The sequence below is a fragment of the Lissotriton helveticus genome, chromosome 5_1, assembly GCF_964261635.1.
Source record: "Lissotriton helveticus chromosome 5_1, aLisHel1.1, whole genome shotgun sequence".
Taxonomy (NCBI): domain Eukaryota; kingdom Metazoa; phylum Chordata; class Amphibia; order Caudata; family Salamandridae; genus Lissotriton; species Lissotriton helveticus.
This window is the reverse complement of record NC_136065.1, coordinates 104,183,724-104,209,175: the sequence shown is the minus strand read 5'-3', so window position 1 is coordinate 104,209,175 and position 25,452 is coordinate 104,183,724. Positions and strand designations below refer to the sequence as shown.

General features: G+C 46.7%; 1 protein-coding gene across 2 annotated transcripts in view; it reads right to left on the bottom strand.

Moving 5' to 3' along the window:
* The window catches only part of LOC144752991 (E3 ubiquitin-protein ligase TRIM39-like), a 292,690-nt gene that overhangs the window by 144,046 nt on the left and 123,192 nt on the right, over positions 1 to 25,452 (bottom strand). For both annotated transcript variants that reach the window (XM_078640802.1, XM_078640801.1), the window contains exon 2: positions 5,615 to 5,647. In XM_078640802.1, coding sequence (XP_078496928.1) covers positions 5,615 to 5,619 — 5 coding nt within the window. In that variant the 5' untranslated portion in view covers positions 5,620 to 5,647. The remainder of the gene's footprint in view (positions 1 to 5,614; positions 5,648 to 25,452) is intronic.

Sequence of the window (25,452 nt, the reverse complement as noted above, 5' to 3'; positions counted from 1 at the left end):
GACATGGCCAAAAGCGCTGACAAGGGTTAAATTTAGATTGATGATTCAAGGACAGTTTGGCTAGGATAAGGCTATCCAAAGGCTGATTGATCCAGTTAGAGAAGACTGAATTGGCCTCATTAGGGTTGGCCGGGACGACAGGAGGTGGCGGCAAGATGGATTTGAAACTGGTCCCAAATCAGTTTATGCCAGGGACTTTTAAGAGAGAAAGTTTTCACTAAATTATGTGCCGGCTTGATATCATGAATCGACATGGGAACTAAATAGTGATCAGACCAGCCCATCAGAACGGGGGTAGAACAGTGAGGGAAGATATATTTGCATTAATAGGATCTAGTAGGTGACCAGCCGAATGCGTAGGGCCTAATACTCGTTGGTCAAGCTGACACGCAGTGAGATCGGCCAGGAAGGTCGACACTTCAGGATCAGAGAGATTGTCCAGATGCAAATTAAGGACCCCTATAACTGAGAAATTAGAAGCGTTGACCGCCAGGGCGCTGACTGTCTCAGAGAGAGCTTCTCTAAACACTCTGGAAGGACCTGGGGGTCGATAGATCAATAAGCCTGTCATAGTATAGTCGGGATTGAGAGTGATTTTAAAAAGGGCACATTCACAATCGGCAACGGGTTGCTTGACAAGGGTACCCGGTTTTAAGGATAACCACAATGCCCCCACCTCTCGTTGCCCTGTTGAGGGTATGGATCACATAGCCTTCCGGGAGTGCAAGTACTTGCTCCGCTACCATGTCCTCCGAGAGCTAAGTCTCAGTGATGAACAAGAAATCAGGGGACTCGGATTCCAGGAGGTCATATACATCAGCAAAATGTTTAGCCAGTGAACGGCATTTGAGTAGTAGAAAAATCGTAGAGTTGCAGGGAGGGAGGCTGCTGATCTTAGCCGGGGTCACAGAAACAAAGCCACAGCACTTATAGCCAAAGGGACCCTCTAAACCATGCAAACATGGTTGTTTGCACTCAACCATACACCTCCTAATAGCAAGCAGCTCAGTCTGAGCATATAAATATTTTATTTTAAATTGACAGCATGTCCAGAGACGGACGGGTGCAGATAGGCTTGCCTTTAGCGCGGCTTAGGCGCACCGGCAGGCACCCGCTGCGGGCGTCCGCTGCGCGGCCGGGACCTCATGGTGTTTAATAATGTCCCTGGTAGCGGAAATGAGGGGAGGGGAGTGGAGCCATGTCCCTCTACTGTGAGCAGCAAAATGCAACGTTGGACTGAAATCGGCAGGGAGGAGAACAGTATGTGGCGTATGTGCAAGGGATGTATGACACTACAACGCATGCTTTTACCACGCATGCTGTTACGACGCAGTTTTTACAACGCATGCTGTTACAACTCATAGCGCTTTGGGGTGCTGGATAGTGAATAGTTTAATTTACTATTCCAACTCCAGTCCCCGTGGATAGTAGGGAAGGTGTTGGATAGTAAATTAAATCTATTCCCTATCCTAGAGCGCCCCCCAGCGCAATGCGTTGGAATGACATGCGTTGTAATGGTTGCGTCGTAAAGGCACTGCGTGGTAAAAGTTGCGTTGTAAAGGTTGTTTCCCATGTGCAAGTAAGCATAATTCAGAAGACACAGAAAATACGGGGAATGCAAGAATAAAACAATTTTAATATCGAACTCTGCAAATTTAAGCAGATTCAATTAAAATAATAGCGACCTGGCAGTTCAGCGTGCTGTAATCTAGGATTCCCAGAGATGGGAATGCCCCTGATTTTTGCTCGATGAACTGCAGCAAACCTTTCCAGACCTATAACATTTTCTACATTTTATAATAATGTACATTTTGGGGTCCATTCCGGTGCGGGAAACTAATTTGTACGACGATTCGAATTCGTAGCCCTTTCCGTCCGAATCGCAAAGTACGACCCGTAGGAAAAAAATACGTCTGAATCTTTGCGAACCGTACGAAAAGCAAGGGAAAATCCGTACAATACGGACCCTCACGGTGAACCGTACGAATCGTAAACATGCTGTACGACCCGACAAGTACGATCCGGACTGGGGAACGAGAACGCGATTCGTACGGAAAACGTTGTATGAGCAATTCGTATGGAAAGCCACACAATCACATACGGACCCTACCCCTGCAATCATTGTGTATACGCACCGTACCCCTATGCACCATACCCCTACACACCGTACACCTATGCACCGTACCCCTACGCACCGTACCCCTATGCACCGTGCCCCTACGCACCATACCCCAACTCACCGTACCCCTACGCACCATACCCCTACTCACCGTACCCCTGCAATCATGGGGTGTACTCACGTACCCGAGGGGGGGGCCGTTTCGTACGCGGTTCGATTCGAAATCTGCTTTTACAGATGTTTTGTGCTCCCATAGAAAAAGAGTCGTACGGAGTGTTGACGTGACGAATCTTACTTGCTGGGTCGGAAAATGCTGCTTTAATCCGTATGGACGTTGGGTACTGCGTGTTCTGAATGCGATTTGTACGGATTTTTAAGTCGTATGGTCTTTCGTACGATTGGTACGGAGATCTGCTTTGTGTTCGGATCGTACTTCATCGTACCTACGGGGACGTTTAAGGGTACGATTCGTACCGGAAATATGCTCCGTACGGCTATTCGTGTGGGATTTTACTGAATCGGAATCGCCCCCTTTTTGTGGTGAATCGTTAAGTGGATGTAAAGATAAAAGGGGGGTCCCAAAACACGAATGCATTTTCCATACACTATTGCATTTGACGTAGCGCAAAAGTTTTGGAAGGATTATACATAATGGTGTGCAGATTAATATTTTTGGGGAAGTATTTTTGTTAAATTATAAAGCATTTCAGCGTAGTGATATCTGTGACCGCTGATTTGTTGCGGAATTTCGCAAAAGTTTATGAAACTACTGTAGTACATGGCGATGAAAAGTTATTATCTGAGTGAATAATGACTGCCTTTATAAAATTTTAAGGCAGCCATATTTTTCCTAGGCCAGTTTGCCAATGTTTGCTCTTAGGGTCTTAGATATAGGTAAGTATTAAGATTTATATTTTTCCTACCTATTACCACTTTAGTAAAGTGGAGGGAAAATAAATATTAGTTTGTATTTATTTAAAAGAAATGTTACAGAGTACTGCAATGCTATCTAAGAATTACAGCAGTACGTCTAAAAATATATATATATGTATCTTAAGAAATTGTAAAAAAAAACACTGTAGTGACCTATATTTCTCAAATATGGTGTAGTACAGTGTAATTACAACTGATAACATATTTAATTCTGTAAAAAAAAAGAAAGAACGGAGTACAGAGGAAATACCGAAAACATTTCCTAAAAAATAAGATACTTCCATAGTGCTAGCGCAGTACTCTGTAAAATTATTTTAAATATGTAAAAATAAATACATTTATATTATCACTTTAATAAAGTGGTACAGGGTAGGTAACTACAATAAAACCTACTACTTACCTATATGTAAGGCTCTAACTCAGACATATCCCAAAGTGTAGTCAAAACAATATGGCCACCTCTAAAAGCAACCAAGGATCAATTACATACTGGTTTGTCATCTCCATGCACCACAGTATATCGCAATGTTACAGCAGTATATCGTGGAGCAAAATATAACTAAGGCCAGGCAGTATCACTTTTGAACTTTCAGATTTCCATGTAAGGAAATGCATGAGAAATGTTGGAAATGTTGAAAATTGCATTTCCTTGCATGAAAAGCTGAAAGTTCAAAAGTCACAGTAGTGGAAAAAACATGGTATAAAAGGAGTTTAAATGAATTAATGAGGATGAAGAATGAAGCGTATCTGCAACTGTAGTAAAGGCTGTCGCCACTGGTTTTGGGGCAAAAAGTAGCCTCAATTTGACGTTGTTTAGTTCATTACGTGCCGTTTGGGCTTTGCATGTCACCAGTGAGCATGCCAGATGATGAATGGGTGGTTTAAATTTGCATTATATATTGAGAAAAATTGGAGTGATGACAAAGCAAAGCAAGGCCACCATGCATGGCCCTGAGGTGATTGGTAAATTTGAAGAAACGCAAGGCAGAGCAATTCACTGCTTGTGTTACTCTGCACACTATAATCTACATTGCTGCTAAATTTTACATACATTTTTTGGCCCACTCAACTGTACTCCACTATGCTAAACACTAAACACCACGCTACTTTACAGTATTTAAGTATATGCACCTCTAGTGAAAATCATTCCACTCTACAACACTCCACTCAACACCACGCTACTGTATGCCTATCCACTATATGCTCTTCCACTCCACGCCTCTCCACTGCATGAGACTAGACTCTACGCCACTCCACTCTATGCCATTACTCTGTAACGCAACTCCACTATACGCAATTAGACTCTATGCTCGTACACTGAACACACCTCCACTCTATGCCACTCCAGTCTACACCAGTCCACTGGACATCACTCCACTATACACTATCCCACTTTACGACATTCCACTATACACCACTCCACTCCATGCTATTTCCCTGAATGCCACTCGACTCTACAACACTCTATTCCACACTATTGCACTGTATGGCACCCCACTGTACATTATTCCACCCTTCGCCACTCCAGTGTATGGCACTCCAGTCTAACCTACTTCATTCTATGCTATTTCATTGGATGCCACTCCAATGTATGCCACTCCATTGTATACTAATAAACTCTACCTCACTCCACTGTACGCGACTCCAGTCTACACCACCCCACTGTACTCCACTCCAGTGTACGCTACGCCACTATACACTATTACATTCTATGTCACTCCACTGTACAACATTCCACTGTATGCTAATGCACTGTACACAACTCCACTGTACACCCGTCCACTGTACTCTGTGACACTTTATGCCATGCCACTGTACGCCACTTCACTGTATGCCACTCCACTATACGCTACTTCATTCCATGCTATTCCACTCTACGCCTTTCCACTGTATGCTATTCCTCTGTATATCAATCCACTGTACAGCACTTGAGTGTATGCTTTTTCACTGTATGCCATTACACTGTATGCCACCTTACTCTATTTCACTCCAGTGTATGCCACCTCACTCTTTTCCACTCCAGGGTATGCCATTCTACTTTAGGCCAGCCTATTCTATACTATTCCATTGGATGTAACTTCACTGTAAGCCACTCCACTGTATGCCACTCCACTCTAATGCACTCCACTCTACCGCACTCCAGTGTAGGCAACTCCAGTCTACACTACTTCACTGAATACAACTTCTCTAAAATCTTTCCCACTCTACACCACTCCACTGTATGCCCTTCTACTCTAAGCAATTCCACTGTATGCCACTCCACTAAACACTACTCCACTCTATGCCACTCTAGTGTACTCCACTCCATGCTATTCTACACTACCACTCCAATGTACTTCACTCCACTCGACGCTATTACACTGTATGCAACTTCAATCTTCCATATTTTACAGCACTCCATTCTACTTCAATCTACACTATTCAAATGGATGTGACTCCACTGTAAGCCCCTCCACTGTATGCTCTTCCTCTGAATGTCGCCCCTTTGTCCTCTCACCTGCTGTCCAGCCCCCTCTCATGCCCTCCAATCTCACATGCTTTGCCCTTTGTCCTTCCACTTACCCCATGGCCGGCTCTATGATGTAAGGGTTTAACCTGGAATTAGAAAAACAAAACTTTAATATGACAGCCAGAGTTACAAAGTTTTGTGCATAATACATTTCATTGTAATTTTTTCATGAGAAACAAAAACATTGGCAATACATACCATGTGATAAGAAAACAATTATTTATTCTTAGCAAATTGAGATAGTTACATGAATATCATACCCTGTTAGAATGTTCACTTGTATTGGTTTATCTGTGCTTTTAATTGTTATAACATTGACTTTTTCATGCGGTACTAAGGACAAAGCACCCAAGCACACACACCAAACTCACGTGCCTATGAGTGGGTCAATTGGAAAAAAGCATGAATGCAGCAGAGGAGGCGCACACTAACACTATTCAGAACACAAGGAACTATTAGTGCAGTTGGAGTACCTATATAGCGCTGCCTAGACCAGAGGATTGGTCTCCTGGAGCTAGGAATTAAAATGCCCAGGTGTAACATGGGGCGGTGGCAATACAGAGGAAGAACTATTTACTGTAAGGAAACCAAAGTAGGACAGAATTCGACAAGCATGTTAGCAGAGGGTGTCCAATGTCAGTCCAAGAGGGCAGGAACCAAGAGAGACTTTCAGGATAATCATCATATACGTACATGAGTTCTAGTTAATATCACTGTATGTAATCCTGCCTCTGTAGATATCCTGAAGATCTGGCAAGGATTCGGTCCTCCTGGACCTATGTTGGACATCTATAAATTAGTTAACAAATATCTTCATTTATTACTCACCGCGCTACCTAATTGTCACGGGGCCATAGCGGTGTGTCTTGCCGTGTTGTGGACCGCTGCAGAGTTGAAGTGGCAACCCTGACTCGGAATCACTCCCAGACCACCCCCACCGCAGCCGAGTAGGTGCTGCCGGGGGGCCCGCCATCTTGGGTGAGGAGCAGGAGCAGGGCAAGCAGATTAGTGCTCGGCCCCTCCCCCCCTCCCGCCCTCGCCACTACAAAATGGACAGGGAGATAAAAAAGGGAGGTGGGGTAGCATTGCTGTATAAAGGCTCCCTCACTTGCAGACAAGAGGTGATTACTCAGGTTAGCAGTCACGAAGCTATGGCATTCTCAGTGTCCATCAACACCAATATTCTACTCGGTGGTGTCATTATCTATAATCCACCAGGTTGCACGTCTGATTTCAACACTCAGCTTCTTGCGCAAGTCATGCCAGTCTGTCTTCACAACAAAAATGTACTGCTCCTAGGGGACTTTAATATTCACTATGATGATAGTAAAAACCCCCTTGCCAAACAGTTAGTAGAGAATATGGAAATCCTACAGCTATCCCAGAGAATCGAACAACCAACACACAAGGCCGGACATATCCTAGAGCTGGTGTTTTCCAATATAAATCCAATCTTCATCAAAGGGATAAAGTCAATGGCATGGACGGATCACTCACTGATTGAGTTCAATATCCACCTACCTGTCAAAAATACCAGATTTTCAATTCCAGCAGCGACCCAAAGGAGGAGTTGGACAAACTTTAATGTAGAAACTTTTCAGCAACACTTCACCTACTCCAATGCAGGAAAAACTAGCATTAACGAAGAAATAGATATGCTTCAGAACCATATCACGAAGGCACTTGAACATTGCTCAGTGCTTCGCTCTAATACCAAACCCAGGCGTACCACGTCAGAAAAATGGTACGGGCCAGAACTAAAGGCATCAAAAAGAAAATGTACACTGCTTGAACACAAATGTAGACTAACAAGAACTCAAGACACCAGAAGGGCATATAAGAAAGAACTCACACAATACACTAAAGCCATTAGGAAAGCAAAGAAGGAATACTTCTCTCGCAGAATAACAGAAAATAAAGACTCGTCTAAAGAACTTTTCAAAATAGTCAAAGAACTATGCAGTCCTACCAGCCTCTTATCAAATCTGACTCCCTCACAAGTAGGCTGCAATAAAATGAACGACTTTTTCTGTGAGAAAATTGACACGATCTACTCTTCATTTTCCAACCTCAAATCGGATGGCTCAGAGGACCTCGAGCCACCCCTGCCTCAGGTCTGCTGTTCCAGCTTTGGCCCATTCTCGGAAGAAGAAGTGGGCAAAGTCATGCTAGAAATTAAATCAGGCTCCCCTCTGGACCCTTGTCCCCACCATATCTTTTTGCAACTCACCCCAATAATTTGCCCAGCAGTGACTCAATTGCTGAACCACTCGCTAGAAGCCGCGGAATTCCCAATCAGCTGGAAGAACGCCGCAGTTACCCCCTCTTCTAAAAAAAAGCAGGTTTAGACATCAATAATCCAGCCAATTACAGACCCATATCTCAGCTACCCTATTTATCTAAAGTACTAGAAAAACTGGTTAATAGGCAACTGGCCAGTTTTCTCGAAACAAACAACTTACTAGATATCTCACACACGGGTTTCAGGGCCAACAACAGCACAGAAAGCACACTCCTGTCCGTGCTGGATAATATCAGAATGCATGTGGATCAGGGGAAAACAGTTGCCTTGATACTATTGGATCTCTCGGCGGCTTTTGATACCGTACCACACAATCTGCTATTAAGAACTTTGGCAGCAAAAGGCATCCGGGACAAAGCACTGGGGTGGTTGCAATCCTTCCTATCGGACAGAACGCAATCTGTGCGCATGGGCAATTTCTCATCCCCGCACCGGAACATCAAATATGGGGTCCCACAGGGGGCTTCACTAAGCCCAACGTTGTTCAACGTATTTGTGTCTTCCCTGGCAGCAATAGGCAGAAAGTGGGGTGTCGAAATCTGCTCTTATGCTGACGACACCCAACTAACTGTAATCCTGGATGAGAGGAATGACCCCAAGGATAGGCTACTAAACTGACTTTCAGAACTGTCTGACTGGATGCACAACCACTGTCTTAAACTGAATGCAGACAAATCAGAGATATTGCTGTTCGGTGGACACACTCAACTGTGGAACGACAGCTGGTGGCCAGAATCCCTGGGCACTCCACCAACTCCGACACTAACAGCAAGAAATCTAGGAATAATGATTGACACTACCCTGTCTATGAAATCTCACGTATCCTCTATATGCGGCAAAGTATTTGCTGTGATAAAGATGCTTAAAAGAGTCTTCCCCTGGATTCCTATAGAGTGCAGAAGGATCCTGGTTCAGTCACTTCTAATGAGCAGGCTGGACTATGGAAACTCCTTGTTCGTAGGCATGGCAGAATATCTCTTCACCAAACTACAAATAGTGCAGAATGCAGCGGCTAAGGCCGTTTGCAAGAAAAGAAAGTTCAACTCAGCCAAGAGCTGCCTACGTGAACTTCATTGGTTGCCAATGAAGCAGAGACCAACTTTCAAAATGATGTTTATAACACATAGTTATTTACATGTCCCAGTGTAAGAATCGGCTTTTGTAGTCTGGTCTGCCCTGTTCCCATGATGCACTGGGCCAGGGACAGACTAATTTGCATACAGCCAGGTTCTGAAACTGGGATGGTGCAATGAGCTAAAAACTCCCAGTGTAAGAATCGGCTTTTGTAGTCTGGTCTGCCCTGTTCCCATGATGCACTGGGCCAGGGACAGACTAATTTGCATACAGCCAGGTTCTGAAACTGGGATGGTGCAATGAGCTAATCCCAGTGTAAGAATCGGCTTTTGTAGTCTGGTCTGCCCTGTTCCCATGATGCACTGGGCCAGGGACAGACTAATTTGCATACAGCCAGGTTCTGAAACTGGGATGGTGCAATGAGCTAAAAATCCCAGTGTAAGAATCGGCTTTTGTAGTCTGGTCTGCCCTGTTCCCATGATGCACTGGGCCAGGGACAGACTAATTTGCATACAGCCAGGTTCTGAAACTGGGATGGTGCAATGAGCTAAAAAATCCCAGTGTAAGAATCGGCTTTTGTAGTCTGGTCTGCCCTGTTCCCATGATGCACTGGGCCAGGGACAGACTAATTTGCATACAGCCAGGTTCTGAAACTGGGATGGTGCAATGAGCTAAAAAATCCCAGTGTAAGAATCGGCTTTTGTAGTCTGGTCTGCCCTGTTCCCATGATGCACTGGGCCAGGGACAGACTAATTTGCATACAGCCAGGTTCTGAAACTGGGATGGTGCAATGAGCTAAAAAACGGTGTTGGATCTAGCCCAGATCTCTTGACTGGGTGAGAGTATTCTGCTTAATTCAGAGACTCTGTCCCTCACCACCCCTCCCAGTGTAAGAATCGGCTTTTGTAGTCTGGTCTGCCCTGTTCCCATGATGCACTGGGCCAGGGACAGACTAATTTGCATACAGCCAGGTTCTGAAACTGGGATGGTGCAATGAGCTAAAAAACGGTGTTGGATCTAGCCCAGATCTCTTGACTGGGTGAGAGTATTCTGCTTAATTCAGAGACTCTGTCCCTCACCACCCCTTGTTGTTAATGTTTATAACACATAGAGCACTGCACAATACAGGCCCACTTATTCTTAGAAACAGGATTCAGTTCTATGCTCCAACCAGAAATCTTCGCTCGCAATTCACGGCAAGAGCAAGAACTACTCGGGTGAAGAGAGCCAAGATGGGAGAGCGAGCCTTCTCCCACTTAGCCGCAATCAAATGGAACGAACTGCCTGCGGCTCTCAGATTCACAGACTGCCACCTGGCATTTAGGAAACATCTGAAAACCTTCCTTTTCCCTAAACCAGACTAAACTAGCACTACCTATGTTAACCGACCACGCATCATTGCCGCTACAGCGGCGTGATATCCTACTTGGATGATTGTTAGCACTTTATAAGTAATAAATACAAATACAAATACCACTGCGAGCTGAGTAATCACCACTTTGCTAACATTGATAATCCTAAAATGGCTATCTCCTTGAAACACGCTTAGGGAAGAGGGAGTAGCTACATTTCCTTATAGGTGCCTGTAGACTTGTAGTAAAATTGCCCCTCTTATATAAATTAGCTTATTGACACTGGAGTTAATAACATCTAATACATTGAAAGGATATCTCGGATGGCAGATTGATTCAGCAGCTTTCAGGCAATCACCACACTTCAGATATAATATATTTGTGGATAAATCAGAGAAGACCAAGAATGCCCTGAACTATAAATGTATGTGTCGTAGCAGGACTCCACAATTTAATGTACATTTCTTTGAGAAATAAGACTAGAAATTGATCAGTACATACCATAGCTGTTTGTAGACACACCCCAAGTATAAATTGCTACATTTGGAAATAGTCAATGCATTAATATGTGTAAAAATAAGAAACACTTGCAATATCAAGTGCATATTTGAGGTATAAATTTCCAATTGCAAGGAATCCCTCATTTTGCCGCCCGGAGCACTTTTGGTGCTTGGGGAACGCACGACGCCCCTCTGACACTGAGTCCTGTGATTCCTATACTGATCCCTCCTCTGACGCTGAGTCCTGGGATTCCTATACCACTCCCCTCTAATCCTGAGTCCTTGGATTCCTATACCAGTCCCCTCCAATGCGGAGTCCTTACTGCTCCCCTCTGATGGGGAGTACTAGATTCCTACACCAGTACCCTCTGATGCCGATTCCTGGGATTCCTATATGACTCTCCTCTGATGCTGAGTCCTTGGATTCCTATACCAGGCCCCTTCGATGCGGAGTCCTTACCACTCCCCTTGGATGCTGAGTCCTGGGATTCCTATACCGGTACCCTTTGATGCCGATTCCTAGGATTCCTGTACGACTCCCCTCTGATGCTGAGTCCTTGGATTCCTATACCAGTCTCCTCCGATGCAGAGTCCTTACCGCTCCCCTCCCATGCTGAGTCCTGGGATTCCTATACCAGTTAATGTTATGTTATGTTAAAAGAATTTGTATAGCGCGTGTACACCAGACGGTTTCATGGCGCTCATAAGATCGCAAAGTGGGATCCACCAGTTCTTTTCCACTTGAAGGAGGGAATGGCTAACAGATATTGTTGGGAGGACTGAAGGGCCCGGACAGGGACATTTCTCGGAATGAGATTGGAGATAAATTCCAGGCATGTGCCATGAAGTGATTTGAATATCAGGCATCCGACCTTGAATGTGCAGCTATGGGTCACTGGAAGGGTTTTGAGAGCCACCAGTTAGGATCAGGATTTAATGTTAAGTGATTTTTATTCATCCAATTACAGATGTATAACAAAGAGGTCTGAAAGTTAAAAATGGAGGCAGGAGTATTATCAATGGTGATGATCAGCTGCAGATCATCTGCATAGTTGAAGATGCGCACCTTGCCTTCCACCCAGGACTAAATGAGGGGAAGGAGATACAGATTGAACAGGTGTGGAAACAGGGAGGAACCTTGCAGGACCTCAAAAGTTAGTTTAACTCTTGGAGCCGTGTATTGGGAAAAACTGACAGATTGTGAGCGATCGTCTAAAAATAATGTCAGCCATTGGAGGGCTTCTCCCTGAACACCTGCGTCTCTGACATGGTCCACTAAAATGTTATGGTTGACTGTGTCAAAGGCCACCGAGAGATCGAGGAGCACTAATGCCTGGGTGGTGCCTTTATCAGTCTCCCTCTTTATTTCATCCAGTACACTCAAGATTACCATCTCACTAGAGTGGGAGAGGCAAAAGCCTACTTGGCGGGGATGAAAGAAGTGGGATTGTTCTATAAAGGAGCAAAGGCAATTAGCCACATGGGCTCCTAGCACTTTTGCCAGCTAAGGAAGTAATTAATTGGGGCAGTAGTTGAAGGGAACTGAAAGATCCGCACCAGTTGTCCTAATCAGTAGGCCTATCACAGCTTCTTTGACGAATCTGGGACCAAACCCTGATTAAGAGAGCAGTTTAGGAGGGTGATAGCCGGCTCTGGACATGCTAGGTAGATTTCCCCTAAAATATGTGGCGCAACTGTCAGCTGGAGAGTCTGATTTTACTTTGGTTAAAATGTCCGGAAAGGATTCTTTACTAATAACTGGAAACTGATGTAACAAGTGAGTATTCCTGGGTGTCACATCCTGATTATCAGAGGGTGGGTCATCTGGAATGCTAGCTGTGATGGAACTGATTTTAATTGATGAAGAAGGTATTCAGGAAATCACACAATGCTTGGATGGGGGCTAGTTTAGTAGTGATTCTGTCTGGGTAGGACAGCTCATTCACAATCACAAATATATCTTTAGATCTATTTATAGAATTGAGAATCTTGTAAAAAAATTGGCTATTTTAGTTTGTAGAATGGATTTTTTATATTGCTTAAGCTGAATTTGAAAGATATCTTTTTATCAGGGCTGTAATTCCATCTCCAGGTGCATTCAGTTTGAATTAGAGCCAATTTTGAGTTTTCAAATCATCAGAGAACCACCTCTGGGCATCGTGACACCTGGCCATTTTAACTTTCCTCAGGGGGGCAACGGTGTTACTGACAGCTGACAGCCAGGATCTAATGTTTTCTTTTGTTAGATTAATTTAGGACTGATGTGTGGGTGCAGAGGATTTCAACAAGTTACAGAAAGCACTGATATTAATATGGTTCCAGGACCATGTCATCGGACTCTTTTTAACAGAGGGTTTGGTTATGATCAAATTATTAAGAGAGAAAGTCAAGAGAAAATGATCAGACCAGGTGCAAGGGAATACCGTCAGTACACAGTAAGATTGGTGGTCAAAATTTGGTAAACCGGTCTGAGGAATTCAGGGGCTCCCACACTCCTCGGAGCACCTCTCTCGAGTGCCTGGGGCGAGTTCTGGATCTCCTGGCTGGTTCCTCGTCCGGGAGCCAATCAGGGTGCAGCTTCCAGGGGGTGTGGCCGATGATAGTGACAAGAGGCGGGACGGTCGAGGTTACAGTAGCATTAAGTCCCAGCCTTATTCCAACTACTAGTGCACAGACAGGACAGTGGCTTCACCGCAGTAGCAGGGTCCTGTGGCAACCATGTTTTTAGGAGAGAACACCTGCACCTCAGCACTGTTTACCAGCGATAAGGCGCCCAGAGTCCTATGTCCAACAAAAATGGCGAACAATAACGAGGCAAAGAGGGAAATAAATTAGGGGAAGACCACCCTAGGGCTGACAGTTCTTAGAACCGCTCTCCCCTCTGATGCTAAGCCTGAAGATTCCTATACCAGTCCCCTCTGGTGCAGAGTCCTGGGTTCCTATACCGCTTCCCTCTGATGCCTAGCCCTTGGATTCCTATACCAGTCCCCTCCAATGCAGAGTCCTGGCATTCCCCTCTGATGCCTCTTTACCACTCCCCTCATAGGCATTAAGGAAGGGCTAGGCCTGGCAAAAGGTTTATTTTGCCAGGTCAAAATGGCAGTTTCAAACAGCACACGCAGACTACAAAGCAGGCCTCAGACATGGTATAATGGCTACTTAAGTGGGTGAAACCATGAGTACTCCAGGGCCTACTAGTAGATTTTAATTTATAGGCTCTAAGTACATGCAGCACCATTTTACTAGGGATTTACAAGTAAATAAAATGTTCTAATTTGGGGGTAAGCCAGTGCTTTCATGCTTTAGGGAGAGAGAGCACAAGCATGTTATCTCTGGATAGCAGTTGTAAAGTGTGCAGAGTTCTAAGGCCTGCAAAAAGAGGAGGAGTGAAGGCAAAATGTTGGGGGAATAAATCAGACCTAGGATGTCAGGTCTAACTGTAGGAATGTATGAATTAATGTCAACAACTGGCAAACACTCAAGCTGCCAACCTAGACAGAGTTGGCCAACCGCATTCAGGCTTGGCAGTTTTTGATGGACTGGAATCTTTAATTGATTCATAGACTGGAAGTAGGATCAAGGCTGATTTACACATAGCTCATCTCTGTCTAGAATAACATAGTAGGAAGAAATAATGGGCTGGAATGCGACCCATGTAATGTCAAATAGCTGAGATTCAATCAGGGATTTTACTCACACCAGTGTTCTTCTTCTCCAAATTATCCCCCTGTCCTTTGGGATTCAAAGGGCACTTCATAAGGTGGAAACAGTTTATAGACTTACAAATTATGCTTTTTTATATCATAACACATTTGTTTGGTCTTAAATTCAGAGTTTTTTCAAACCGCAAGTGCAAAAAGATTTTGAGTATTTGGCCATAAACATTAACAACACTAACATGTGTTAGTAAAGCACACAGTCACCCAATAATGTCTTGAAGCAAAATAACATGTTTATTAGAACATTGGAATGTGGAGCACTCCATTAACTACAATAGAGTGCTCCGGGTTTCTCAGGGCCGGCAGAAGCTAGCAGAGCAACATTCCAATGTTGTTTTTGGTCACAGCTGCTATTGTGAACAAAGGCTTTTAGGAGCCTGAGGGGATTTAAACTCCCTGGAGTTCAAAGAGGCCTTTGTTTTTAGTAATTCGAACATTCTGCCCTTCAGGGGCAGAATGTTCTTATAGCCTTAGAGCCCTCCTAGTGGGCTCTACCGGCCATTAAAGGCCCACTCCCTTGTTAAAGGCTCAGGCCTTTAACACAGGAGCGGGCACTTTAATGGCCGGTAGAGCCCGCTAGGCCGGCTCTAAGGCTATATTAGAACACTGGAATGTTGAGAGCTCCAGTAAAGACAATAGATTTGCTCTGGGCTTATAATGGCTGGTAGAAACCCGGAGTTCTCAACATTTCAATGACCTAATAAACAGCCTCTGCTTTTCTCTTTCCCCTGCCTTTCCACAATACATGGAGTGGGCAGGGGAAAGTGAAATGCAGAGGCTGTGCTGAGGGGCACACCGGAGCCTTCCCACTACATTCTCCCTAGCTCAGAGTCACTGGAGCCTCAAGGGGAGGCAGGAGTAATGCTGCTAAGATCATGGGTCTTCCTGGCTTGAGTGAACTACGAAAAGCAGTTCAGCCAAACTGGGGAGAACCAGGGCCTGACTGTAGCCCCCTTTCACAGCTCTTGCTGTGAATGTTCTGCAGCTAACAGCCGTGGCCCTGCATGTGCTGTTATCTGTAGAACATTCACAGCAACAGCTGTGAAGAAACGCTTTGGGGGCCAAGGGAGATTTCAACCCCTTGAGCTCCGATACCTTTGTGATCTTTAATTAGAACATTCTGCCCTCATGGTGCGAAATGTTCTAATGCCCTTATAGCGTGCCATTGCTGGGCTATACCGGCCATTAAAGGCCCGCTCCCTGGTTAAAGGCCCTTGCCTTCGGCTCAGGCTTTTAACACTGGATCAGGCCTTTTATGGCCAGTATAGCCCAGCTACGGTGGGCTATAAGGCTATATTAGACAACTCAGTGGCACTTATTTTTATCAAGCTCAGCTTTTCATCCTCATGAGAATAGAGAGCTAAGCAGACACTCAGAATCCCTTTCAGAGGGGCAAAGGCACAAAGGGGTTACTAAACCAGGCAATGGCAGTAGAGGCGTTTTACTCCTGATGTCCTATAGCCCCTGCTACTATGGATCCTGAGCAATTGGGCTGAGCACCCCTTCAGCACTTGATTCTCAGGAATAGCGTTGTTCGAGCAGTCCAAGGCTCCCTCGGGGGGAGGGGGCACATACAGGGCAGGGTACACAGGCTTACAACTCAAAATTCATGCAGCCACAGCGATAAATAATTTTCCAGCCAAACAATAATTTTTATTAGGTGAAGCCTAGCAGCACGTATGTGCTGCTCTCCGAGGCTTCTTGTGTTTACTCTGTGGGTCTGACTCCTCCCACGCATTGGGTTGGCTTTTGCATGCATCTTTTTCGAATCAAAGCCTGCAAATGGCTAAAGGTGGGTGCACGTCCCACCTCTTCTAAAAGGTTCACTTCCACTGCGTTTTGCCTGCTGAAGTGAGCAGTGGCGCGCAGGGTAGCAGCTGCAGTGCCTCCTCCACTGCACCACTCCCGAGCATTATCCCCGAGCTGGCATGTGCACTCTGCATTATGCACAGTGTTATTTGTGTAAACAGCAGGGCTCGAGTCGGGGTACCACGCGGGTGCACGGCGTCCCCCCACTTATTTTACTGGGTGTCTGCCGTCCCCCCTGCCAAACAGCTGGACTTCACTCTTTGGCCTCTCTGGGACGAGATCGGAGCTCACAGCACGCGGCTCACGCGCTGACTTCTTGGTTGCAATTGCATCTAAGGGGTGAGCGAGGGGAGGCAATGAGCCCGCTGGTACAAGCCACCTTTCGTGACGTCACTTCCTGTTGTGATGTCACTTCCGGTGACGGCGTCCCCCTCACTTCGTTTTTGGGTTTCGCCTGCCGAAGGCTGCGCTCTGCGCAGCTCTTCAGCGCAGGTGAAATCCTATGTCGACAATAAGCACTTCGGGAACGTCCCCCGGCTCTCATTGGCTAGCTCCATAAATGGAGGCTAGTCATTGGGTGCCGGATCTGTCCGTCAAGGCCGGACCAGATTCGGGGGCGTTCCCGAGATTTTTTCCCTGGGCGGAGTTTCGTTTTTTCCCGTTCCCTCCCCTTTCACTGAAAGTGATTTCAGATGCGCTGTCCATTCCCGCCCCCCTCCGTGTGCCTCCCCGCCCCCGCCCCCCCTCGCTGTCCTGTGCACGTTTCCCGCCTCCCTCCCGCCGTCCGTGTCCTCTCCCGCCCCCCCTGTCCTCTCCCGCCCCCCTCCCGCCATTCGTGTCCTCTCCCGCCCCCCTCCACGCCCACAAATCCTCAAAATCCGGAAGCTTGTGTCCGCCATTTTCTCTCCTTGCAGTGAAGGTAAGCCCGTGTTTGTTTCCCTCCGTGCCTTCTTCCCCCTGTCCGTTTCCCGCCCCCCTCCCGCTCTCCGTGTATTTTGTTTCCCTCCGTGCCTTCTTCCCCCTGTCTGTTTCCCGCCCCTGTCTGTTTCCCGCCCCCCTTCCGCTCTCCGTGTATTTTCGCTGTCTGTGTCTCCCGCCCCCCTCCCGCTCTCCGGTGTGCCCCGCTCTGAAATCATGCTAATGTAACGCCAACCCCTTTCGTATACAAGTTCTACTGTATCTATTCTACTGCTGGGCCACGATTCTACACCCTTGTGGCCCGGTTCCACTGCTTCAAAACTACGCAAATACAAAATGTATGGTTTGGTACACAGGCTTGGGAATTTCTCTGTAAAGCAGCAGGGGGCTGTGTGAGTTTAAGCGTCCTGTTTGGGTGGGCGTGCCTGTTATGTTGGGCGTGTCCTGTATCGAAGTGCGGGGGCTGCTTCAAGGGAATTATGAAGTCAAGGGCGGGGAGTCGTTGGGTGAGTAATGCAGCGAGGGCGGAGCTCGGTCGTCGAGGCCCTGCCCGCTCCGCGGGAGCTCCGCCAGCCCTGCTGCTCTGAGAGGCGGTGGCAGTACCAGCGCGAGCCCCGGCGGAGGCAGCGCGAGCCGGGAGCTACGGGGTGCTGGGGCTCCAGAAACGGGACTGCGGGAGCTGCAGCTGGGGAAGTCGGCCGTGGCTCATGGACCCGAGCCATGGGCAACACGGCGCACAAGACCCTGCCAGGTATGGGGCAGGGCGGGCAGAGAGGCACACGCGTGGGTACCTCCTGGTCACTGGAGTACCAGATCCCACGGGACAGTGCCCGGGCAGGCCTGTGCCATCCGCGGGACCCTTCAGCGAACCGGGATGTAGAGCGTCCTGCCCACCGCGAAAGGTGCAACGGTGGCTTCTCCTTCCCATGCAGTCCGAACAGGGTGCGACCCTGGGGTGCTAGGGATGTTTGCGCTCGCCTGGTCCTTCAGAGTGTGTGGGCTGGGGTCGGTCGTCCTCTGCCAACCCTTTTGCTTATCCGGCTGGACCCCCTCACTGAAGTCTGTAGCGCGGGGTGTCGGGTGTTTATTATAGTGCATTTGGTATAGATAGGAGTGTCAGCCTCGGTCCCCTCCTCTCCACAGCTTTGAGTGAACAGTGTGTACTCTTGGGCAGGGCTCGTATGTGAGTTTCGGTTTTGCACGACTGGTTTATGTTCGCTGCTGTGCTCTAATGGTGTGTTGAGTGATGGTGAGAGGGTGCGGGCAGTGTTTGCTGCGCACATCACGCTTACTTATTCTCTGTCTGAACTCACGCATGTAGTGTTACTTTTACCAGTACTGTCGTCCAAAGGCGTGTGAGTTGAGGATACCTGAATTTTGTGCACGGGGCGTTGTATTCCAACCCGGCGATGGAGTCCACGCGTCAGCTATCTTAATTAAGCATTTGTGTTCTGTTGTTGGATAGCAGTGATGTCTGTTTTCTGTACAATTTGACTTCCACTCCCTTGTGACACGTTCCACCTGCGGGTTGATTTATTTGCCCTCTTTTGGTGCGATTGGCAGGTGTGATGTGCGGTTTAATCCAATGTCCTTTTCGGTAAATGCCCCAGGCCGAGTGACTGGCTCCCCGCAAAGGCTCGAGATGGCAGGTGCACGTGGTGCTAGGGTGCCGTGCCGGTGCTCTGTCTTTGTATAGTCTGTGGTCCTCAAAAGAGGCACGCGTGTGCCCCGGTGCCTCTCTTCTCCCCTGCTGTTCGCATGTGTTTGTGGACGGCTGCTTTTGTTTGCCATCCTTGTGGCCTCGCCAGGCGGGCGTGCTTTTCGTTTTGTCTGCTTTGGATGGCGGGTGGGGGGCTCAGGGTGGCCTCGTCTTCCTGTCTTCTTCCGCGGAGCTGGGAAGGAGAGCGAACAGAGACACTGAGAGGCGTGTTTGTGATAAGGTTTTTAGTCTTTCTGTAATGTATATCTGATAAGTATATCCTAGCACTTTCGAATGCTGATTATGTTTTTTTGCACTATGTTGGGCGTTTCTATGTATGTGTCGCCGTGAATAGCTCCAGCCTCCAGGTCAGATATTTTGCTGACTGCTGTCTGCATCTTTTGTTAAGGGGGACTGGAAGCCTACATTGAAGCGATGGGCGGGGCCTAGTCCTCGAGGTCAGTGTTTCTATATATTTCTTTCACTGGGTGTACTTGCGCTGTCAGATCCTTTACTGTTGGTCTGAGGAGTATACTGGGTGGGGAACGAGAACAAAGATGTTTGCCGAGGATCACACAACTGAGTGAAACAGAGGTGCCCTTATTTGAAAGAAGTTTATTTCACTATGTTAGAATCCTGTATATGAATACCAATGTGTACATTTGTGCTGCGAAGCGATGAGTGGGACTGCGACCCCCAACTTTGACCAGATTTGATCCCAGGCGCAACAGCAAACTGCTCCAGGCTGGGCATGTTTTGATACTTGTGTGAATCGTCTGAGTTTTAGATCCATCCATATAACTCGTGCACCCAGCACTGACTATCCCTATAGGGCTTACTGAAAGTGACGGCAATTCCTAGACGTGGGTTTTAACTGTGCGGCACCGGTCACAATTGTGCGGCACCGCTCTACTCGGGAGCAGAGCTGCTTTGATAGGCTAACACAATGCAGACATTTGTCGGGTGTAAGCTGCAGCTTTAACGCAGCACGGCAGGCACTGCCGTGCTCTTTCAGTTCCAAGCGCTAGCACAAAAGGCACTTTGTTGTGTAATACAAATATTCCTGGAATTACCTTTCTAAAAGGGGACCCGGTGTGCATAGCGGCACGCAAACCCCTGCCCCAGCCGCTTTATAAACATTCATTATTGCTACTGTGCTATCAGTCACGATTTGCACCATGTCGGCGCTTTACCGTCCAGATATTATTAGAAAAATATCAGCTCGTGTGGAGCCTGCTAATGGGAACTTTCCTGCCTGAGTGGGCCTGCTTGAGTAGATGGTTTCAATTTAAGGAGTCGGTCTGCTTACCGTTCTTATGCAGCCCCACCCCGTTCTAAAACTAGTATTCTTTTTATTTTGGCCAGTCCTATAGGTCTCTGTAAATTGAATGGTCGCCTAGCGCCAAAACAAAAACAAGCGTGTAGTGCGTCCAGCAGCCACAGTGGCCTTTGTTCTTCGCCAGCGCACGTAGGCATGCTCTTTTTGGGGTCTGCACAATGGGACCTGCGACAGCTGGGGAGCCTCCTTGGACCCCACTGACACGTAGTGTGTGGTACTAGAACAGGCCTGGGCACGTGCGCCCAGCCCATTTACCTCCATACACCCACCCATCACGGGTGGGTGTATGGTGTGGGTTACAAACAGGCAGAACACTAGAACTACAAGAAGGAAAAAAAGAGAGAAGGGGATAGTGTTATAATTTGGATGTTTTGAATTTCCCTTTCCTTTTTTAGTAGTTTCCTTTGCTATACCTCTGGGATTTTAAATTCTAAAAGATTGAAATGTATTATGTCCTGTCTGGATTCCACTATTAAGCTGTGTCCTTAGTAGGGCCGCTTAAGAATACAAGGGGGGTGAGCATAACAGAATGGCATCTGGTTGCTATTCAATGTAAATGGGGACAGAGAGCGATAAAGATCTGCAGGAGTGTAGTATGAATCGTTGTATAGACTGGTTATGAATGGATCTAATTTGTCTGCGTAGTGCGCAGTGGAGTGTGAATGCTATCAGCTGTGAAGAAGATCAGAAATTCCCATGGTTATTGAACTTTTGACCTGTGGTACCACTTTTGTGTTATGTTTGTGCAGACTTTTAATTTTGGAGAAAGTAATTATTTATTACTGAATAAATCTTTGAATATTGTAGTAATTTTGGCTATTTTTGTTCAGGTTTTAACTGGTTTTATGTATATATGTTTGGGAGATATCATTCTGCCCTGAAGAAGGTGGTTAAATTCGTAGTTATCTACCGAAACGCGTCGACATACAACTTGGACTAAATCTGATCAACTTTGGGATGCAATAGATGATTATTATTGGGAACATCATGTATCTAGAATTGTCATTCAAACTAATTAGTAGTAGATGAAAAATCATGTGGGTGGTCTTATGTGTCTCTCCCTTTGCATGATTTAAAAAAAATGTTATACAATTTTCATTGTTTGCGCTGCACTTTGTTAATTATGTTAATTAATGCCATAAGAAGCTGTAAAATTAATTGGGTTACAGCAAGATGATCATTGCTGTATTACTCTTCACCTATGAAAAGGCTGAATGTATCTTGGCATATGTGGTATTAAAGTTCTTCACAGTGTGACACTTTTGCGGTACCAAATTTTGTTCGCACTGGCTGCAAAATATTGTGTTGAACAATTGTGACAGGCTTGAGTCAGTGATCTCAAGTATTTGAGTTAAATATTGAGTTTCATGGTGACGTTTTTGACTTGATGGGCTTTTAAGGTGCTCTGTCCCTTTGGACGTGGAGCAGCCCCTATCTTTTGTTTCAGTCAGTGTGTGTATGTGTGTGTGAATGTGTGTGTATATTCCCAGTCCAAACAAACTACAGCACACTGGGGTTTCACTTTTCAACGGATTATTGTAGCTCACAACAGGTAACGTGTTTCAACCGCAGCCAGGGTCTTTATCAAACCTCAATATATAACTTACCTTAGTGTTTATGATGGGTTTTACCTCAGTGTAATGTTTTATTATGGCATTATAGGTGGGTGGTGTTTGTTTCACGTGGGTATTGTATGTCAAGATGTTCTTTGTATGGTATTTATGCCCTGGAGGGTGTTGTTTCACTAGGATATTGCTGCGCACCTTGCAGAGTGTTTGAGGGTGTGTATCGTCTGTGCGTGTGGTGCATGCTGCTCTTTGTGGGCGCTTCACACAAGGTGGTGATTTTCCATGCCTGGTGCTCATCCAAGGACTGCATGCAGCGGCTAACCCTGTCTACCTCCAGAGCTGAAGCCTAGATAAGTCATTAAGACACTACGTTTTGGCCACTTTTATCATGTATTGCCTAACATTAAATAGTAATAATGTTTCTGGTAAATCGAATATAATCCCCCTCCCTTTTCCGGGCTATGCGTTTTAGGTCCCTTCTTTGGTTTTTTTTCTTTTTGGGTTTCGCCTGCCGAAGGCTGCGCTCTGCGCAGCTCTTCAGCGCAGGTGAAATCCTATGTCGACAATAAGCACTTCGGGAACGTCCCCCCGCTCTCATTGGCTAGCTCCATAAATGGAGCATAGCCATTGGGTGCCGGATCTGTCCGTCAAGGCCGGACCAGATTCGGGGGCGTTCCCGAGATTTTTTCCCTGGGCGGAGTTTCGTTTTTTCCCGTTCCCTCCCCTTTCACTGAAAGTGATTTCAGATGCGCTGTCCATTCCCGCCCCCCTCCGTGTGCCTCCCCGCCCCCGCCCCCCCCTCGCTGTCCTGTGCACGTTTCCCGCCTCCCTCCCGCCGTCCGTGTCCTCTCCCGCCCCCCCTGTCCTCTCCCGCCCCCCTCCCGCCGTTCGTGTCCTCTCCCGCCCCCCTCCACGCCCACAAATCCTCAAAATCCGGAAGCTTGTGTCCGCCATTTTCTCTCCTTGCAGTGAAGGTAAGCCCGTGTTTGTTTCCCTCCGTGCCTTCTTCCCCCTGTCCGTTTCCCGCCCCCCTCCCGCTCTCCGTGTATTTTGTTTCCCTCCGTGCCTTCTTCCCCCTGTCTGTTTCCCGCCCCTGTCTGTTTCCCGCCCCCCTTCCGCTCTCCGTGTATTTTTGCTGTCTGTGTCTCCCCCTGTCTGTTTCCCACCCCCCTCCCGCTCTCCGTGTATTTTCGCTGTCTGTGTCTCCCCCTGTCTGTTTCCCGCCCCCCTCCTGCTCTCCGTGTATTTTCGCTGTCCGTGTCTGTGCCTTCTTCCCCCTGTCTGTTTCCCGCCCCCCTCCCGCTCTCCGTGTATTTGAGCGCCGCACCATCAGTACTTATTGCTAGAAAACAGCTGCCTTTTGTGCTTTCACTACGTGTGGGTTCATGTTGGTGATTGTTCTGTTTATTAAAGTGTCTTGGGCCCCCGTATACTGCAGTCAGCGCCAAGAAGCCCCACAGAGCTACTGAGAACCGCTCTACTGTTATTGGAGCTGGAGACGCCATCGCCTTCCGTTTCACAGTGAAGGTTCAAGGCACTCCGTTGCAGCGCGCTACCCTCTAGACCCCAGCTGCGCCCTCCTCATACTTGTGACATATAACAGTCTGCGCCTCCCCTTCGGTCTCCACAATACCTGTCCAGACTATATGAAGGGGGTTTGTGTCCTAAAGACTGCAGTGTGCACGAAATGTTGTTTTAATCCGACTTTTACAGTCTTAAAAGTGACCCTCTGTTTCCATAAATACCACCTTCAATTTTCTGCGTTTTGACTCCAACTGCATGAAACTACAAGTCCCAAAATGCAAATGGAGATGGATTGTAAGAAAGACCATAACGGCTGAAACTGCTACACGTGACTTGGGGGGCATTAGGCAGCCTGTGTAATAAGCATTGGCATAGCAAGCAGCGATCGTTCTCTGTAGCACAGAAAAAGAACCTTGTATATCTCCTGTACTCTTGGCACACTGACTGTTGTAAAAACCCTCTGCATATGCGAGGACGCTGTTCTCTGGTGTGTGAGGTGGGACGGCCTTGGCCATCTGTTACAATCTGCACAATGTGAGCTTCAGTTAAAAACCCGCAGCCACCCGCCGAGAGTGATTGCTAACGGGCAAGTGCCTCAAAATTCCAAGCCACGGTCTGACAGCCATGTTTCATTTCTACTTTGACACCTTTTCCATGATGTCAGATCACATTTCAGCACACCCTTTGTCTTTTTCTGTTTACTGATATTAAAACAGTTTTTGCGTTCTTCTCACATCTGAAGCCCCAAAAGTACTTATTTCTAGAAAACAGCTGTCTTTTGTGCTTTCACTACGTGGGGGTTCATGTTGGTGATTGTTCTGTTTATGAAAGTGTCTTGGGCCCCAATATATTGCAGCCAGCGCCAAGAAGCCCCACAGAGCTACTGAGAACCGCTCTGTTGTTGTTGGAGCTGGTGACGCCATTGCCGCTCGTTTCACAGTGAAGGTTCAAGGCACTGAGGCGCAGCGCTCTCCCCTCCCGACCCCAGCTGCACCCTCCTCAGTTGTGACCTATAACAGTCTGCGCCTCCCCCTCGGCCTCCACAGTCCCTGTCCAGACTATATAAAGGGGTTTGTGTCCTAAAGACTGCAGTTTGCCCGAAACGTTATTTTAATCAGACTTTTACAGTCTTAAAAGTGACCCTCTGTTTCCATAAATACCACCTTCAATTTTCTGCGTTTTGGCTCCAACAGCATGAAACTACAAGTCCCAAAATGCAAATGGAGATGGATTTTAATGGATTTTGTGTGTGTGTGTGTGGCTCTGGGTGTGTGTGTGTGTGGCGCTCTGGGTGTGTGTGTGTGGTAGTAATTGCTGTCTGCTGAGCTCGTCCGTAGGGTACAATAGGTCTCACATTTGCGAAAGATTAAGCTAATGACAATGTAAATGCAAATGACATTTATTTATCTGTATTCAAAACCAAATCATAAATACAAATTTTAACATTTACAATGCCAATAGCTCTAACTTTTCCAAAGGCGAAACCATTGCATTGTAAATGCTTGTTTAGGACTTGTGCCCTGGTAAACAGCATCTCTCCAGCGTGGTTGTTATTTTTTCTCTAGGTGAGATAAAAGTTGGTAACATTCATGTTGGAAAGAGGGGGGTTCTGAAGAAAATCTTCAGCGTGCGCTTAAATAACTTTCCTAGAGAAGTGTCTGCTCCTGGCCTCATTATAGCAGAATCCTGGGTAGCTAAGCATTGCACAGGTTAAACCACATTGCACATCCATAATTAGGGCCATTCGGGATAAATTAAACCATGCGGAGAAGGGCTTTTTTTCTTTCCAAGACATATTGTTTCAAAGGCGCGCTTAACAGGGAGCGATCCTGCAGCTCTAGATTTAAGCGTGAAGGATGCGGTTTTCAGCGAGTCACGTGAACATTTGTCTAAAGTTGTTTACTTGAGCAGTCCTCAGCAGGGAGGGAAACAAAGACATTCAGAACTGGCACGGGGAGCAGTTTGAGGCAATGTGGAGTGCATGAAGTGTTCTCAGTAGGCGCAGTCCCAGAATACGTTATTATATGTCTACAGCGCAAGATAATGGCCTGGACTGGTAGTAGCCCCGTCTCACAATATAATAATGC